This window comes from Chrysemys picta, chromosome 10, assembly GCF_011386835.1.
Source record: "Chrysemys picta bellii isolate R12L10 chromosome 10, ASM1138683v2, whole genome shotgun sequence".
NCBI classification, from domain to species: Eukaryota; Metazoa; Chordata; order Testudines; family Emydidae; genus Chrysemys; species Chrysemys picta.
The window spans coordinates 19889173-19906463 of record NC_088800.1 but is presented as its reverse complement, the minus strand read 5'-3'; the positions used below and the strand labels follow the sequence as shown (position 1 = coordinate 19906463).

Below are 17291 nucleotides of genomic sequence, written 5' to 3'. Positions count from 1 at the left end.
GGATACGTGCACTTTTGAAAATGTGGCCATGCCATTTAGGTGCCTAAATAGGAGATGAGCTCTTTTAAACATATGGACCCATAAGTAATTTCATACTCATACTTTTGGAAGAGACGTATTGTAAATTCTCAGTTATTAGATTTGCTTCTCTAATCAAATAAAATTAGATTTTAAAATTAATACTATAATTGCAGTTACATTTAAAAAAAATTTAAATCACTGACTAATAATTAACTATTCTGGATCAGATTGTGCCCCCAAGATCTTCATGGATATCTTTCCCCCCCTTGTGATTGGACTAGTGTTAGGTATAGGTGGAGCCGGGTAGATGCACACTGTCCCCTCACCAGTTCTACAGGTGCACACAAACCTCACCCTCCCAGATGGCATGATTAAAGACAAAGTGGCCAAGGTGATCCTTGCAGAGTTTATTTTCCCTTAGCTCTGTCCCACAAGGTTTACTGCGTGGAGAGATCCAGTCCTCTGTTATTTGAAATCAACTTACTTAAAATGATTTTCTGTAATATTAGTGCTCATGTAATTTAAAATCTTTCCTGTCTTTTCCACTAAAAGAATAGAATTAGATATGTTCCAAGGACTATGATATATATTTATGTACTATTTCTAACATTTTCCTGACATTAATGTGTAGAGAGCATCCCATGAAGTTCTCAATTCTATCCAAGTTCAAGTGCTTTATAAAACACATCGTTATTTCAAATTCATTTGTACTTTAGCAATAAGAGCCAAAACTATCAAACCATCTACTAAAGAACAAATCTGACTACTCAAAACTAATTTACCAGAATAAGTAATCTAAGTTAGTATTTTTATTCTACAGTACAAAATAGACTTTTGGAACCAACCTTTAATCAAGGGTCAGTGATAACACATACTAAGAACTTTGTTCTCTATAGTGGTGCACATACATGATGTATGGAAACTTGATGAGGTTAAAAAAAAGTCTGTGCTGGGTAACCAGGATCGTTACCAGGATGCCAACATTTATGAGAATCCATTTGTACCTATCATCCAAATTACTCTGCCAAACCCCCTAATGCATCCTCATATGCTGCTGAATTGGTTCTGCAGTAGACAGAAGTGCTATGTTGCCTCCCTAGGTGGAGCTATGGTAATTGAAGATGTTTTAGTGCTTCAAAAGAGCTCAGCAGAATATAAGCTGTCTGAAAGGAGTCATATATGGGAGTGACAACAGGGAATCACAGATAGGATATAAGTCAGAGACAATGGGTAAAAAAAAGTGATAGTTTGTGCAAAGAAAAGGGAAGGGAAATACAGCATTGTTATGGGGGAGTAAGGGAGAGAGATCGCTCAGGTACAAAGGAAAGGAAAGCGTCTACACAGGTGGAAGAAGAAAACAACAATAAAGAAGGGGGGGGAAGGGCCAAGATTATGGGCGAGTAGAAAAGAAATAAATAAAATAAAGAAACAAGGGTTAACAGATATAACCAGAAAAAATAGAAGATGGATAAAATGGAAGAGGAAAAGAACAATAAAACAGAAATAGAGGAATAAGAGGGATAATAAGGATCAGATCCTCAGGTGGGCTGTGGTCACTTTGTGCTGTCCTGCTGTCATACTTTGGATGCAAAAGCTGAGTAAGTTCAGGGAGGATTACCCCAATTGCAAGGGTGATCCTGTAGCAGCATAGAGTTAGCGCAGGGCCTTATATTCCGCACTGCTCTCCTTGCTGTAAACTTAGCAGAGAAGAGCAGTGTGGTTACTGAAAAGGGGCCATGACTGGGAAATCACTGTTATGCCTTTCTCCTGGGTTTGGCCTTCAGCTCCTTATGGCCTTTACAGGCCAGTGTAACTTAGAACAGTCCTTAGGTTGCTCTAACCCAGTGCATAGTGGAAAGCATGCACAGTGAAGCACAAAGATCAGGGCAGCACAAGTGGGAACTTTACACTGTCTCCTAACTTCCATTCGATATTATGCAAGTATCTAAGGATCTGATCCTGAAAATCCATCCCACAAGAAAATATACATCTTGTCAGTCTCAAACCTGAAAAATGAGTTTGGATGTTAGAAAGTGGCAGAGGTAATTAGCCAAAACTGACCAAACCAAAGGTAAGAAGATCCTAAAAATGTAAAGCTAGAAAGACAAAGGAAAAGAAGAAGGAATGGCTGTCAGATTTGTTTTGGTATTAAAATATTTCCAATTTACTCTTTTTCAAATATTTTTGAAGACAATCCTCACATCAATCCCAGTATACAATTGTATTGTATACAAGTGGGGTGCAAACCCTTCTGTCAGCCCAGCTGCTTCCCTTGCCATCTATTTTTCCACTCCCACTTCTGGCACCTTTTCAAATTAAATTAAGTGCAGTTCTAGTAAATGTATCTATCTGTAGTTCAGTGCTTTGCTGTTGAACTGCACTAAGAACCCAAGTTGACTACCAACACGCAACTAAATATGGCTACCTACTTGTTATTACACAAACACCTTCCAGAACTACTAGCTGGTGCACAACTAATTCCAAGACAATTGTTCCCGACTGCACTGAACTTATATTGGCAACAGGAACTCTATATGTAAGGGAGGGGAAGGGATGGCAAAGTTTGACCAAAGACTGGTCTTAAATAGAGAAAAATAGAGCAAAAAATGGGAACTAACTGGTGTCAATAGTATCTCACCAGGCACTGAAAGTATGAGTATGCTGTTAATATATCCCAGAATTATATTTGCCTTTTTCGCAATTGCATCACATTGTTGACCCATATTCAATCTGTGATCCACTGTAACTCCCAGTACTACTGCCTTGCCGGTTATTCCCCATTTTGTAATTGTACATTTGATTTTTCCTTCCCAAGTGTAGTACTTTGCAATTGTCTATATTGAATTTAATCTTACTGATTTCAGACCAGTCTTCAATTTGTCAAGGTCATTGTGAATTCCAATCCTGTCCTTCAAAATGCTTTCAACCCCTTCCAGTGTGATGTCATCCACAAATTTTATAAGCATATTCTCCACTCCATTAACCAAGTCAATAATGAAAATGTTGAATAGTATCAAACCCAGGCCCGACCTCTGTAGGTCCCCAATAGATACATCCCCCCCATTTGACAACGAACCATTGAAATTACTCTTTGACTATGGTTTTTCAACCAATAGTGCACCCACTGCATAGTAATTTCATCTAGATTATATTTCCCTAGTTTGCTTTCTAAAATCAAGACAACTCACATCTACTGTTTCCTCAGTATCCACTAGGTCAGTAATAAAAAAAGGAAATTAGCTTGTTTTGGCATGATTTGTTCTTGACAAATCCATGTTGGCTGTTATTTATCATCCTATGATCCTCTAGGTGCACCCTGTAGCCCAGTGAACTAGCTTGCCTTTATTATATTCACTGCTTTGCATTATATTCTGCTTTGATGTGATGGTGATGGGGAAGACGATGGATAATATTTCAGGTTGTTCTACAAGGGAAGGTGTGAGTATATGGATGTGCAGATGGACATTCTGTAGTAGCTCTATCTACCTTACTAAGCTGGGGTGTTTGTGACTGTGCTAAATGTATTAATAAACTATATTTGTAAATATAAAAGAGTTCCTATAGTATGAGTGTTGTAACTGTGCACATCGGGGTTCCTAACTATATAATAATTTAAATAATACTGTGCCTGATCTAGGGTTCAAGAACCTGTGAACCCTCAAAGTGATAACTGGGGATTCTTAAGTAATCAATATAATTACACTGCTACCTCGATATAATGCGACCCGATATAACACGAATTCAGATATAATGTGGTAAAGCAGTGCTCTGGGGGGGCGAGGCTGTACACTCCGGTGAATCAAAACAAGTTCAATATAACGCGGTTTCACCTATAACACAGTAAGATTTTTTGGCTCCCGAGGACAGCGTTATATCGAGGTAGAGGTAATACATGATCTAAAGATCGGGCAATAATATAAATTGATTATTTGTTAATTTGTTCCAATATCTTTCCAGGTGTCAAAGTTAGGCTGATTGGTCTTTTATTCCCTTGGATCTTCTTTGTTCCCCCTTTTAAAGACAGGCACTGTGTTAACCCTTCTCCAGTATTCTGAGGCCTCACATGTCCTCCATGGGTTCTTGAAGATAATCACTAATTGTTCAGAGATTGCTATATCTAGATCCTTAAGTACCGCAGGGTGAATTTTGTCAGGACCTGCCCATTTGAAGACATCTAACTTATTTAAATATTTTTAACCTGTTCTTTCCCTATTCTGGCTTGTGTTCCTTCCACTTTGTTGTTAATATTAATTGTGTTACACATCTGGTTACAATTAACCTTTTTAGTGAAAAATGAAGTAAAATAGGCATTAAACCCCTCAGCTTTCTTGGTGTCATCCATTGTTAGCTCTCCTTCTCCACTAAGTAGTGGATCTACACTTTTCTTTATCTTTCTCTTGCTCCTAATGTGTTTATAAAATCTCTTTTTATTGCCTTTTATGTCTCTTGCTTAGGTGTAACTCATTTTGTGCCTTACCCTTTCTGATTTTATCCCTACAATGCTTACACTATTCGTTTATACTTATCTTTAGCAGTTTGTCCATGTTTTCACTTTTTGTAGGATTTCTTTTTGATTTTTTAGGTCATTAAAGAGCTCCCAATGCAGCCATATTGGCGGTTTACTGTTCTTTCTCTCTGTTCTTCACCCTGAGATAGTTTCCTGCTGTGCCTTTAATACTGCCTCTTTCAGAAACTGCCAGCTCTCCTGGACTCCTTTTTCCTTAGATTTTCTTCCCATGGGACCCTACATATCAGTTCTCTGAGTTTGTTTAAGTCTGATTTTTTGAAAATATGTCTTCCTTGCATGAGATAAATATAAATTTATCTTTTGCTGTATTTGTAATATGTTTTACACTATTAAATGTCTATTGCGGTAAAATACATGTATAATATAGCATAAAGTTAACAGTGGCAAAACTGTCCAATTTTCATGGTCTTTAAAATATAAAATATATAATTTGTTTTCACTTTTAGTTCTACATTGCAGCCTTTTAAAATATTATCACAGAAATTATACCAGCTACTCAGATTGCCACATGGTTAATTATTATCCAACAAGTAAGAAACCATATTTATAAAAGTATACTGTTCTTTTTAACCAATGCAATTTTATAGATAATCTGGTCTCTGGGTGAACACATAATCGGTCTGTTCTCAAAAGTCCCAATCTAGCAAGCTACTTCAAGCATGCGATTAGCGCCATTTAAGTCAATGGAACTTTGAAGTCAACAGAACACTCATGTGCTTAAAGGTAAATGCTTTGTTCATTCAGGTCCTACGCTAGTATAAATGCAGCAAGCTAATACTGACACAGAAAGCAATTGTCACTACACTACACTTACATAAGAATAGCACTTACACAGTACTTTTAATTGTCAAAACACTTTACAAATAAGTGGATTTATTTTCACAACACCCAATGAAGTATTTAGGAAAGTATTATTATTCCCATAATAATCTCCATTTTACAGCTGGAGGAACTGAGACAGAGAAGATAGGTGATTCGCCTAAAGCAAGAGATGCAGTCACAGTCAAAGCTGAGGTCAGAACTCAGGAATTTCATGATTATTTCTTAATTTACTTACAATATTTCATGAAAAAGAAAGAATTCAGCCTGTTTTTTCCATTCCAGATTGAGTTTTCGGAGGTGGCAGTTAGCAAAACTTTTCACTTGAAAATGGAGCAAATTTGATATGGAGTATTTAATGGCAATAAACATGGAATTTTACATAGTCATTTTTAGAGTAGACCTGCACTTTAAAACAAACTCCAAAGAGTATTTTTTTAAGGAATTACATGAGGTTTTAAACATGAGACTTCTGTTAACTTTAATGATTCATACAGCTAAAACTTCTAACAACACTTTGAAAAAGCAGAGTGTAAATCCAAATTATTTTATATTATATCTCTATACTTTCTAGTATTTTTAAAAATTACACGAAACTTCAAGTAGTATAAAGAAAATCAAGCATTAAAAACCTTAGTCTTGTAAATAATCTAATAATGCACTCGCTTAAGCAAGCTTGCTTGTAAATCCTGAGGCATTCCAGATACTGAAATTGTATAACTGCTTACATTCCAGACCTAAAAAGGGAGATTTTCTTCAATTTTGTTTGTAAGACAGATTTTAACTCACTACTAACCATTTGTTTCATTAAAAAAAAACCTTTTATTTCAATTTTTAAGAAGCTCTACACTTGTAAAGTCTGGGTTTTAACGTCATCAGCTGAACAGAGAACTGAAGTAAGAAGAAATCATTTCACAATGAGAAAAGGAAATAAAATATTTTCCTTTAGTGGGGATCCAACAAGAACAGGACTTTAAAACAGATGAACATACTTCATACTTAAAAATTACAGTATTTTTTGACCTGTTCCTGAGGAAGGATATTTTGCTATCTGAATCTTTCTTTACCTATGAAGTCTTAGTATTTTTACTGTCATTCTTAGAACAGTTCTTCCAGTAATGATGGTCCAGGGTCTGATCCTGCAAAAGTATTGAGTGCCTCTTGAGCAGCATTGAGCACTCGTAACTCCCACTGAAATCGATTGAGGGCCAGATCTTCAAAGGTTTTACGGTGCCTAAAGATGCAAATAGGTGCCTAGGGGGATTTTTAGTAGCCCCTAAGCAGGTTATATGCATAACTCACAATAATTTCAATGGATGTTAGATGCCTAACCTGCTTAGGCACTTTTTAAAATCCCACTAGACACCTTTATGTATTAAGCTCTACTCTAAACAACAGTACAAGCCCGCCTGACAAAGGAACCCCAAACAAACATGTTTCAATATACCAATCTTGTTTAAAAAAATCTCCATTATTAGTCTGTTTTTCATAACCATTTTAGTATTATAAGTTATTATTCAGGCTAGCAATATTTTCGGTAATAAAAGTTAAGTGCTCCCAGTCTCCCTTTTTATGGGAACAATGTGTAGGGACTCAAAATATGTACCTTATAGACAGCCAGCGTAACATTGATTTAATTTTACATTGGACAACACCAGTTATAAGGGAATAAAATGGCTATGTGGCAATTGGCTGCTGAGTCAGCATGGTCTAGTAGATAGGATGCCAGATTGGGAGTCAGGAGACCTGGGTTTTATTCCTGACTCTGCAGTTGACCCACTGTACTTAGGTAAATCACCTCACATCTCAGAACCTCAGTTCCTCATCTGCAAAATGGAGATAAAGATACTAACCTTTTTTAAAGCACTATGAGACCTATAAAGGAAAAGCACCACATAAGAGCTAAGGATTATTGTCATTATGGCCTCTGTGTACCATTGAAATTAGGAAATACTTTCTTCTGGGGAGTGACAGACCACACTAACATGATTCTTCTTTAGGCATCATGTGGTTGTCTATATAACCAGCCTCTCAATTGCCATAAATGAGAACAGTTCACTGGACTTCATGTTTCCTGCAACCCTTAAAAGACCATGGTAAATGGTGGGATGGGAGGTTTAAAAGTATGAGTTATAACAATAATACCCTCCCACATTTAGTGAATGAGGATAAGAGAGAACCATGTACATTACACACCACACAAATCAAATCATTGCCTTCCTCTTTTGGGGCCAAACACAGGGTTACTCTAGCCCCTATGACTTTAGGAACTACTGTGGATAGATAGCACAGCTCCAGTAAGGGGAAGAGGGTCATGTCAAGAACAGGGAGTGTTTTACTTAACCTGCTGCACATATATTTACTTTCTACTTAGTTTAATATTCTTGTTCTCTTGTACCAGCACAATGATGGGGTTCCAGGATTGCAAGAGAAATCTGATTCATTAAAAACAAAAACATGATTACTTGGAAAATTCAGGCAAATGTTTTTGTTAGTTTCAGGTTTTGTACAAGCTTATCATTTTTCAAAAGCTAAAGATTCTCCTGACAATGTCCCTTCAGTATTTTAGATAAACTTCTATTTTTAAACTGTGTTATTGCAGACTAAGTGACATATAAATAAAGAATACTGAAAGCAAGAACCTCCTTTTGAGACTGGAACCTGAGTGGTAAGAAGGGAATTATACAGTAAGCCTGATGACAGTGCTAATTTCAGCATTCCTTAATGCAATTGTGGTTCATTCTTTACTTATTGTACTTGAAAAGAAATATAGAAATTAGAACAAGGAAGAAGAGCAAGGAAGGCTACAAGTCAACAACTGAAGACTGAGAGATGCCCAGCCTTATTATGCAGTAGATATGCATGGTCAGCTCATACAAGCAAAAATAATTCTGTAAATAAAAGAACGCCCTATAAAAAGTAAAATGCCTTTTGTGTAGGGCCCCAATCCTGCAGCCCCTATTCAGAATCAGTTAGACAGCACACTCAATAAATGTAGTCAGACTAGAGTGGTTCTCCTGTGGTTTCGCTATGGGCAAGCTATGTGAGAATCGTTGCACGTTAGTCCAAAGCCAGGTGCCCTGGTCATAAAACACACCTTGTGATCATTCTACTCCTCTATCTTCTAGAGCTGATCGTGAGTCATACTGAACAAGCTGACACAGCAGAGTTAATGCAGAATGAAGTGCTCATTCAACACTATAGGCAGGTGATGATATAGAGCTGTGGTGTCCAACCTTTTCAGTCTGAGAGCCAAACATATTATTTCAAAAAGATCAGAGGCGCACAATCAATACTTAGGGACAGCTTATCTGCCCTGCTCTACTCCCTTGGCCCATCCTTTCTGGTCCATAACTAACAAGTACAAGTTAGAGCAGCCTCCCTGATGCCATAACTTTCACTGGGGCTAGGGCTGGAGCAGAGAATCAAGGAGATGGAACAGATTGTTGGTTCGCAACTTTTCCCCCTCTCCTGCTCTTGGTGTTTGGCTAGGAGAAGGTCTCCCTTAGACTGAAACAGAGCCAATCAAGTTCCTGTACTGGGGCTCTGACAGCCCAACAGTGAAGCAGATCTGGAACAGTCACAGCCATTCTATCATTTCTCCCCTGCAGTGTAGCAGGTGCCCATTGGGGATGCTGCTGAGGAGATTACTGCTGTTTAGAGCACTTTCAGTTCACAGGAGAGCTGCTGCTGAGACTGCAGAGGAGTTGATGGGAGGCAGATGGAAAAGCAGCTCTCCCTACTTTCGCCGCATAGAGATGGGGTTGATTCAAACTCTTCAGTTTAAAGATCATAGGATGCAGCTCAGAAAATACATTTTCAATTTATAATCAAATATAAATTGTCAAGACTGGGGGCCACCACTTAGACCTTCCGGCATCATATGTTGGACCCTCCCCCCCAGTAGAGGAACTTGAACCAGGAAATGATATGGAACAAGGGCGCATGCTGGCATCATCAAGAGAATGGGCTTGAAGTAGGATGCTAAGCAGTGGGAAGGATCAAGAAAGCAGGGCCGGCTCCAGGTTTTCTGCCGCCCCAAGCAGGAAAAAAAAAAAAAAGCCGATTGGTGGCACTTCCGCAATAGCTCAATTGCGCCACTCCATTCTTCGGTGGCAGTTCGGCGGCGGGTACTTCACTCCCTCTCTTCCCCTTCGGCGGCACTTCGGCAGGAGCTCAAAGAGGAAGAGAGGGACTGAGGGACCCACCGCCGAATTCCCGACAAAGACCCGGACGTGCCACCCCAATAGCAGACCGAGTGCCGCCCCTTTGTATTGGCCGCCCCAAGCACCTGCTTCCTTAGCTGGTGCCTGGAGCCGGCCCTGCAAGAAAGACATGGAGTGGTGAAAGAGCTGGTCCACCAGGAGCAAGGAGAAGAAATGGTAACAGTAGGGGGAATGGTGGAAATAGGAGCCAGGCAGCAGGAAGGAGTAAGAGGAAGACTCATGTACCACTGGATGAAGTGGAGAAAGGGATCTCTGCACAATAGATGAATGGCCATATGGAGCCCTCATAGCAGCAGCTATTTTAAGTATTTGACATTCACATTCATTTTTTTCTTTACTGATTTCTCTAAATGCAAATATCAGCAAAACAGCAAGATACATGTATGAGTCAATCCAAAAGTTCCAAATTATTATAATTTTTTCATTTGGATACCCTTTACAAAATAAAATGGAAGTGTGAATAATGATTTCTGTTGACAATTATATTAGACTTTGCAAAGTTCTGTATGTTCCATTCAGCTATTCATGCTGCAATGCATTCTGTGCATTTAAAAAGTACTCACAAGCTTCAATGACTGCTTTGGATTTGCCAGATCCCTTAACTGGTGCCTTGGTAATAGTATCTTTCTTGCTACTATTTACTGTGGGCTTCTTCAGGCCATCTAGATTCCATTTCTTCCAAGCAAATTTCTGTGGCTTTAGACCTGAAAAGCATAAGTTAACTTTAGAAAAAGAAAGAAGTAATTGGTGTTACTTTTGAAAGCTATCCTATACCAAACATGTTATCCTTTCAAATGAAGTTAAGACTTTTGATTCCTTTTCAGGTCCCTAATCTGCAAACAATTATGCACTTGCTTAACTTTAAAATAGTAAGCAATCGCACTAACTTCCCTAGGAATTCTCACATTCTTAAAGTTAAGCACAGGCATGAGTGCTTGCAAGATCAGGCTCACGGTTTGATTTTGTGCAGGTTATTATTTATTTTTATGCAATTAACAGAGATTCTTAATTTATGTCAGCCTTTGGAATAACAATATTATTTTCTTAATTACCATTTTATGAAAGTGTTTAGAGGGTTTTACCAAGTATTCTGGTCTTTAGCAGTTGTTGCTCTAACTGCACAACCAATGCTCATGCATTTTACCATCTGCAGTGGAATTAGGAATAGTGGTGTCAGTTTTTCTTCAAGAGTTTTGAAATGCACATCTTCTTTAAAATTCATGTATTTGGTGACACATGGCTAATTTAAACAAAGTTTGTTGTGGCTCAAGCTAGGCTTTCACTTGCTTGAGTAGTGTTATTTTTTTAAAACAGTCTTTCTTTCCAGGTTTGGACCTTGAATGCTCATTTTACTATTCAATATTTTGTTTTCATTTCATTATCTTAATTTACTATTTTTGTTAACTTCCTTTTCCACTTGATTTTGTGTATGGATATCTTAAATTATATTTCATGAGAGGAGAAATACCTTTATTTTGTAGTTGTTCCCATTCTGGTAATTTGACATTACAAAACATTTACAATGAAAGATTTTGTTAAGGCTGCAAGTTATCCTGGCAGGGATGTATAATTTGCTTTATTCGGTGGCTTTCTATTTCCTTGCCAGTAGTGTTTTACTGCCTCTAACCCAAACGTTTCAGTATTTCCAGAAATATATGGAATCCAAGCCACAGCAGTGGTCTTCTAGTTATCTTTTGGCATTTGGTCCGACTGAATTCTTGATAACTCTGCCCACTGTCTATTTACAGTAGACACATATTACAAGCTAGATTCTTGGGTTTAACTAGCTCGTGCCAGTGCAAGACCCATCTGGGAGTTATGGTGCACATTTATCCCTCAGCAGGTTAACATGTATGCTGCTGTGAGCAGCAAGGTCTCACTGGGAATTAACTTTGTTCTTGCCCAGAGAAGCAATAAAAATATAATCCACAGCACATTATTCTGACTGCTAAGGAGTCCTGCCATGGTAAAACAGCATATGCAGAGAGGAGTGGTAGACTGTGACCTTGGTGTGCAAAGACCTCCTAAAATGAGATTTTTAATGCATTTTTTTTCTCTGAGTAATTTTCTCTTTGTCTCCTGGTAGATCAAAGTAATTTTTGCCTGAAAAACAATGCTTTTCAATAGAGGGGGGAAATATAGAGAAAAACATTTTTGGCATTTTATAGGTATATAAAATATATTTCTACTGTTTATCAGCAGCGCAATGTTTATCACACAGTGCCAATGCACATGTCAGTGAAGCCCACATTGGCTAAAATGTAAACAAATAAGCGCTAAAGTAGTCTGCATCTGATATATAGTCAATAGTCCAGATGAAGTTCAGTCTAAAAACATAAGAATGGCCATAGTGGGTCAGACCCATGGTCTGTCAGTATCTAGTAGTCTCCCAGTATCCTGTCTTCCCACAGTGGCCAATGCCAGATGCTTTAGAAGGAATGCTCCAGTGGCGCAATTGGTTAGCATGCAGTACTTATAGGGCAGTGCTGAGAGGAGATATGCTGAGGTTGTGGCTTTATCCACTTATTTGGCCCTGTGGAATGTAGAATTCCAGCCCAGGGGACACTGAGGAGGGGAGGAGTCAAAAATGCCCCTTTCACTTGTTACCTTGGGGAGAGGGATAGCATTGGCCTGCTAAACCCAGGGTTGTGAGTTCAATCCTTGAGGGGGCCATTTAGGGATCTGGGGCAAAAATCTGTCTGGGGATTGGTCCTGCTCTGAGCAGGGGGTTGGACTAGATGACCTCCTGAGGTCCCTTCCAACCCTGATATTCTATGAATGAACAGTACATGGCAATTATGGATGATCCAGTCCCTATGTGACAGTGTATATAAACCCCAACTAGCATGGAAGGGATAAGGAGCTGGATTGGCCCTTTCATGCTGCTGCTGCAAATCATGCCAGGACTGGCGGAGGAGCTAAAAGAGAGGGAACTTCACTCAGATGGGGGCAACCCTGGGAAAGGAACAAACTGTTCAGCTTCTCCAGCCCTGGTGAGAGGACTGACAGCCTACTGAGCCCTTGCCCTTGCAGAAGGAGGGTGCAGAACCCCTGAGTAGAAGGGGAAAAGAACAGAGGCTTGAACTGGCCCAGTGAGCTCTGAAGTGGACCTTGATACTCCCAGAGTCCCATATCCTGGAGGGACCTGCTTACAAGTTTTTCTTTAGTTTAACCTGTTTTGCTGACTATGGGATGTTTGGTGGCATCATAAGGGACATAGAGAAGGGACTTGACAGTGAACAGTCTCCATCTGGAAGGTTGCCAGCCTGCTAAAAAGATGCCCCACAGCACCCACTGGGGTGGGGATGGAGTAATTGGATTCAAGCATGTGCATTCCCCATATAACCCAAAGGGGGTACCCTATCCTACCACTGACAGATTTGTGACTGTCATCCAGTCCCAGCTTCTGGGAGTCAGAGTTAAGGACACCTGGAGCATGTGATTGTGTCCCTGCCCCTCCTGACTAGTAGCCATTGGTGGACCTATCCTCCATGAACTTATCTAATTCTTTTTTGAACCCAGTTTTACTTTTGGCCTTCACAACATCCCATGACCATGAGTCCACAGGTTGACTGTGTGGTGTGAGCAGTACTTTTTAGTATTTGTTTTAAACCTGTTGACTATTGAGTTCTTGTGTTAGGTAAAGGAGTAAATAACACTTCACTATTTGTTTTCTCCACACCAGTCATGGTTTTATAGACCTCTATCATATCCCCCCTTAGTCATCTCTTTTCCAAACTGAACAGCCCCAGTCTTTTTAATCTCTCCTCTATATCCCTAATAATATTTGTTGCTCCTCTCTGTACCTATTCCAATTCTAATATATCTTTTTTTGAGATGCGGTGACTAGAACTACACGCAGTACTCAAGGTGTGGGCATACCATGGCTTTATATATAGAGAGGGATTATGATATTTTCTGTTTTATTATTTATCTCTTTCCTAAGGGTTCCTAACATTCTGCCAGATTTTTTGACTGCCACAGCATATTAACCAGATATTTTCAGAGAACTATCCACAATGACTCCAAGATTTTTCTCGAGTGGTAACAGCTAATTTAGCTAACATCATTTTGTAGGTATAGTTGGGATTACATTGCATTACTTTGCACTTATCAACATTGAATTTCATCTCTATTTTGTTGCCCAGTCACCCAGTTTTATGAGATCCCTTTGTAACTTTTCACAGTCAGCTTTGGACTTAATTATCTTTACCTGCAAACTCTGTTACTGTCCCCGCACTGTTTACCTGCTTTTCCAAATCATTTATGAATATGTTGAACAGCACAGGTCTCAGAACGATCCTCAGGGGACCCCGCTATTTCCCTTCTCCAATGTGAAAGCTGACCATTCATTCTTACCCTTCATTTCCTATATTTTAACCAGTTACTAATCCATGATAGGACCTTCCCTCTTATCCCATGACTGCTTACTTTGCTTAAGAGCCTTTGGTGAGGAGGCTTGTCAAAGACTTTCTGAAAGTCCAACAACACTATATCAACTGGCTCACCCTTGTCTACATGCTTGTTTACCCCCTCAAAGAATTCTAATAGATTGGTAAAGCATGATTTCCTTTAAAAAAATCTCTCTTCCTCAATGTATTGTGTTCATCTATGTCTGGATGTTGATTAAAAGCAAATAAAATCTATTATTATTATTATACCTTGGTAATCGACCATGCAGACAATAATAAAAATTTCAAAATCAAATTCTGCTGCCAAAGAACGTCTATCAAACCAGACAAGCTTGGTTCCTGTAATAATCTTTATAGAAATTGAAAAAAATTGCTCCTGGAAAAGGGAATAAACTGCATTCACCCCAGGCTTTCCAGTTCCAAGTATTTTCACAGGACATTTAAGATTAATTAATGGGGAAGATGTTCTAGTGCTCCCTCCAACAGAGATAATTCACGTTGTCTGTCTCTGCCTTCTTTCTTTTCCAATATTCACACAATAGTTTCTTTTTCAATCATGGCCTGAAGATTTTGCATTCTTGCTGCATTGCTGTGCTCACCACAGATTCTTCCTGAATATTCCCTTCACACAGGGTCACAGAGAAAGAGTCAGCATGCTGCATAGGGTGACCAGATGTCCGGTTTTTGACTGGAACACCTGGTCAAAAAGGGATCCTGGCAGCTCCACTCAGCACTGCTAACCAGGCTGTTGACTGTCTGGTTGGCAGCGCAGCGCGGCGTGGCTGGCAGGCACCCTCCTAGCCTCTGCTCCGCGCAGCTCTCCAGAAGCAGCCGGCATGTCCCCCGTCCAGCTCCTATGTGTAGGGCAGGGCTAGAGAACCTAGGTCACGTGGACCGGATCCAACCCCGTGGTTAATTTCATCTGGCCTACGGTGCCCCTCCCCCCGTGCTCCCCTCCCGTCCTCTGAACCCCTCGGTCCCAGCCTGGAGCACCCTCCTGCACCCCAAATCCCTCATCCCGGCCCCACATCAGAGCCTGCACCTCCAGCCAGAGCCCTCACTCCCCCGCACCCCAACCCCCTGCCCCAGCCTGGAGTCCCCTCCACACCCTGAACCCCTCATTTCTGGCCCCACCCCAGAACCCGCACCCCCATGCCCAGTGGCCATACCTCCTCCCACACCCCAAACCACTGCTTCAGCCTGGAGCTTTCTCCCATACTCCAAACCCCTCGGCTCCACCCCCCAGCCCGGAACTACCTCCTGCACCCCAAACCCATCATCCCTGGCCCCACCCCACAGCCCGCACCCCCAGCCTCTCACTTTCTAACCCACTGCCTCAGCCTGGAGTCCCCTCCTGCATTTTGAACTCATTTCTGGCCCCATCCTGGAGCCCGCACCCCAGCCAGAGCCCTCACCCCCTCCCGCAACCCAGCCCCCTGAGCCAGCCCGGTGAAAATGAGCGAGTGAGTGAGGGTGGGGAGAGCAAGCGACAAAGTGGGGGATGGAGTGAGCGGGGGTAGGGCTTCAGAGAAGGGGCGGGACATGGATGGGGCCTCGGAGGAGGGGCGGGGCAGGGGCAGGGGTGTTCAGTTTTGTGTGAGTAGAAAGTTGGCAATCCTAATGGTGCACTGCACAGACTGCAGCTCACCGATAAGGAGACATTGATACATATACCTGGAGATCATTATACAATTGCTGGCTAATTCTGCAAAAGTTAAATATATTTACAGGTATATATATAAAAAACAGTTCCCAGATCTTTGCAATGAGGCAGAAATTACAGATTTGATGATAGCTTGTAAGGTCAGATGTGTTACGTTAAATATGTTAAGTGCTGGCATTATGCAAGAAAATTTAATTTCTAAGGTTAATACCCACTCACAAAACTTCAAATTCTATAATGCTGAGGCATCTTAAAGTACCATTAAACATTAAGTAACCTTAACTTTTAAAATAAATAAGAAATGAATTTATAATTTCATTAATGAATAAAGCTAAAGGTTCTAGACAAGCTTTCACAAATCCAATTAGCTAAGGTGCAAGTGGAAACGTACTGAGTTACATGCAGCTACAAAATAATTGACTTAAATTTTTCCTCAGTCAGGTCGAGGTTAATTGTTTCCTTAAATAAGTAAGAACATTTGTTCCACAGAGATGATGATGAACAATCAGCTCAAATTATCTCCATTTGTTTTCCAGTCTACCTCCAATTGCTTTCCATTCTCTAACCAAGAGTTGGAATTTGAGATATTAATGCTCCAGACTCAGAAGAGCATCTTTGACAATAGGATTTCTTGTAATAGATTATTATTATTAAATACCACTAGTGGGGTAAAAGTAATAATTTCTAAATGAGGGAAAGAAATCTGGAAATCCTAATATAATACATTTCAAAAATGTATTTAAATTAACTAACAGTACCTGATACCCACTGAAAAATTAAATCCACTAGTCCATCTTTAAATGCATCATCAAAAGATTTACTGGATTCTGGAAATGCTTCACAGAAAGCAACATAGATGACTTGTGACAAACAATCAGGATACACCTGCCAAAATAAGAATTAAACTGAATATAATAATTATAAGGTTAAAAAAGAGCTTAGTACTAATTTTATTATAGTTATAATTTTGTTTACATAAAAAAATAAAGCAAAATGCAGTAATCATTGAACTAATACTTTCAAAAATAGTTTGTCTTTATTATTTGTATGAAATATTAAATATCTGTCAAATATAATAGCAGGTGTAATGGTCAATACCTTGTTGAAAAAGGGTACAAGTCAAGGTTGGCAGCTAGAACAAGAATTGTAAAATGCTGATTCCAAAAGACTACATTTATAATCTCTGAATGAGTCATTATGGGCTCAAATGAAGCATGGATGAGTGAATTGGGAATTAAAAAAATTGCTTAAGGTTTAAGTAATCACTATATGTAATGAAAAATAAGCATTTTTGAAAATTTTGCCATGTTTATTTTAGGATCACATTTCATTGGTCACATATTGTTTGAGCCAGGTATTAATTTCAGATTGCCAGCATGTTGTTCTAACATTAGAAGTTGTCACTCTCCTCTCTCTTTCTTTCTCACCCACACCCATATTGCTCTGTTTTCTCTACCTAGAATATGTAGGTTCAGATATGTGCATACTAACTCTAGCACCATATCAGCATTTTTATAATGCCAAAAATGTCTATTCAGATAACATTTTCATAAGAAAATACTATGCAAATGTTTCGTTTTAATAATTTAAACCTAGGAGTTTATTTTAAATTTCATATCTGT

General features: G+C 39.5%; 1 protein-coding gene across 2 annotated transcripts in view; it reads right to left on the bottom strand.

Moving 5' to 3' along the window:
- The window catches only part of FAM227B (family with sequence similarity 227 member B), a 178442-nt gene that overhangs the window by 137013 nt on the left and 24138 nt on the right, over positions 1–17291 (bottom strand). For both annotated transcript variants that reach the window (XM_065558151.1, XM_065558152.1), the window contains exons 9-10: positions 16428–16554; positions 10158–10298 (exon numbers count right to left, since the gene is read on the bottom strand). In XM_065558151.1, coding sequence (XP_065414223.1) covers positions 10158–10298; positions 16428–16554 — 268 coding nt within the window. The remainder of the gene's footprint in view (positions 1–10157; positions 10299–16427; positions 16555–17291) is intronic.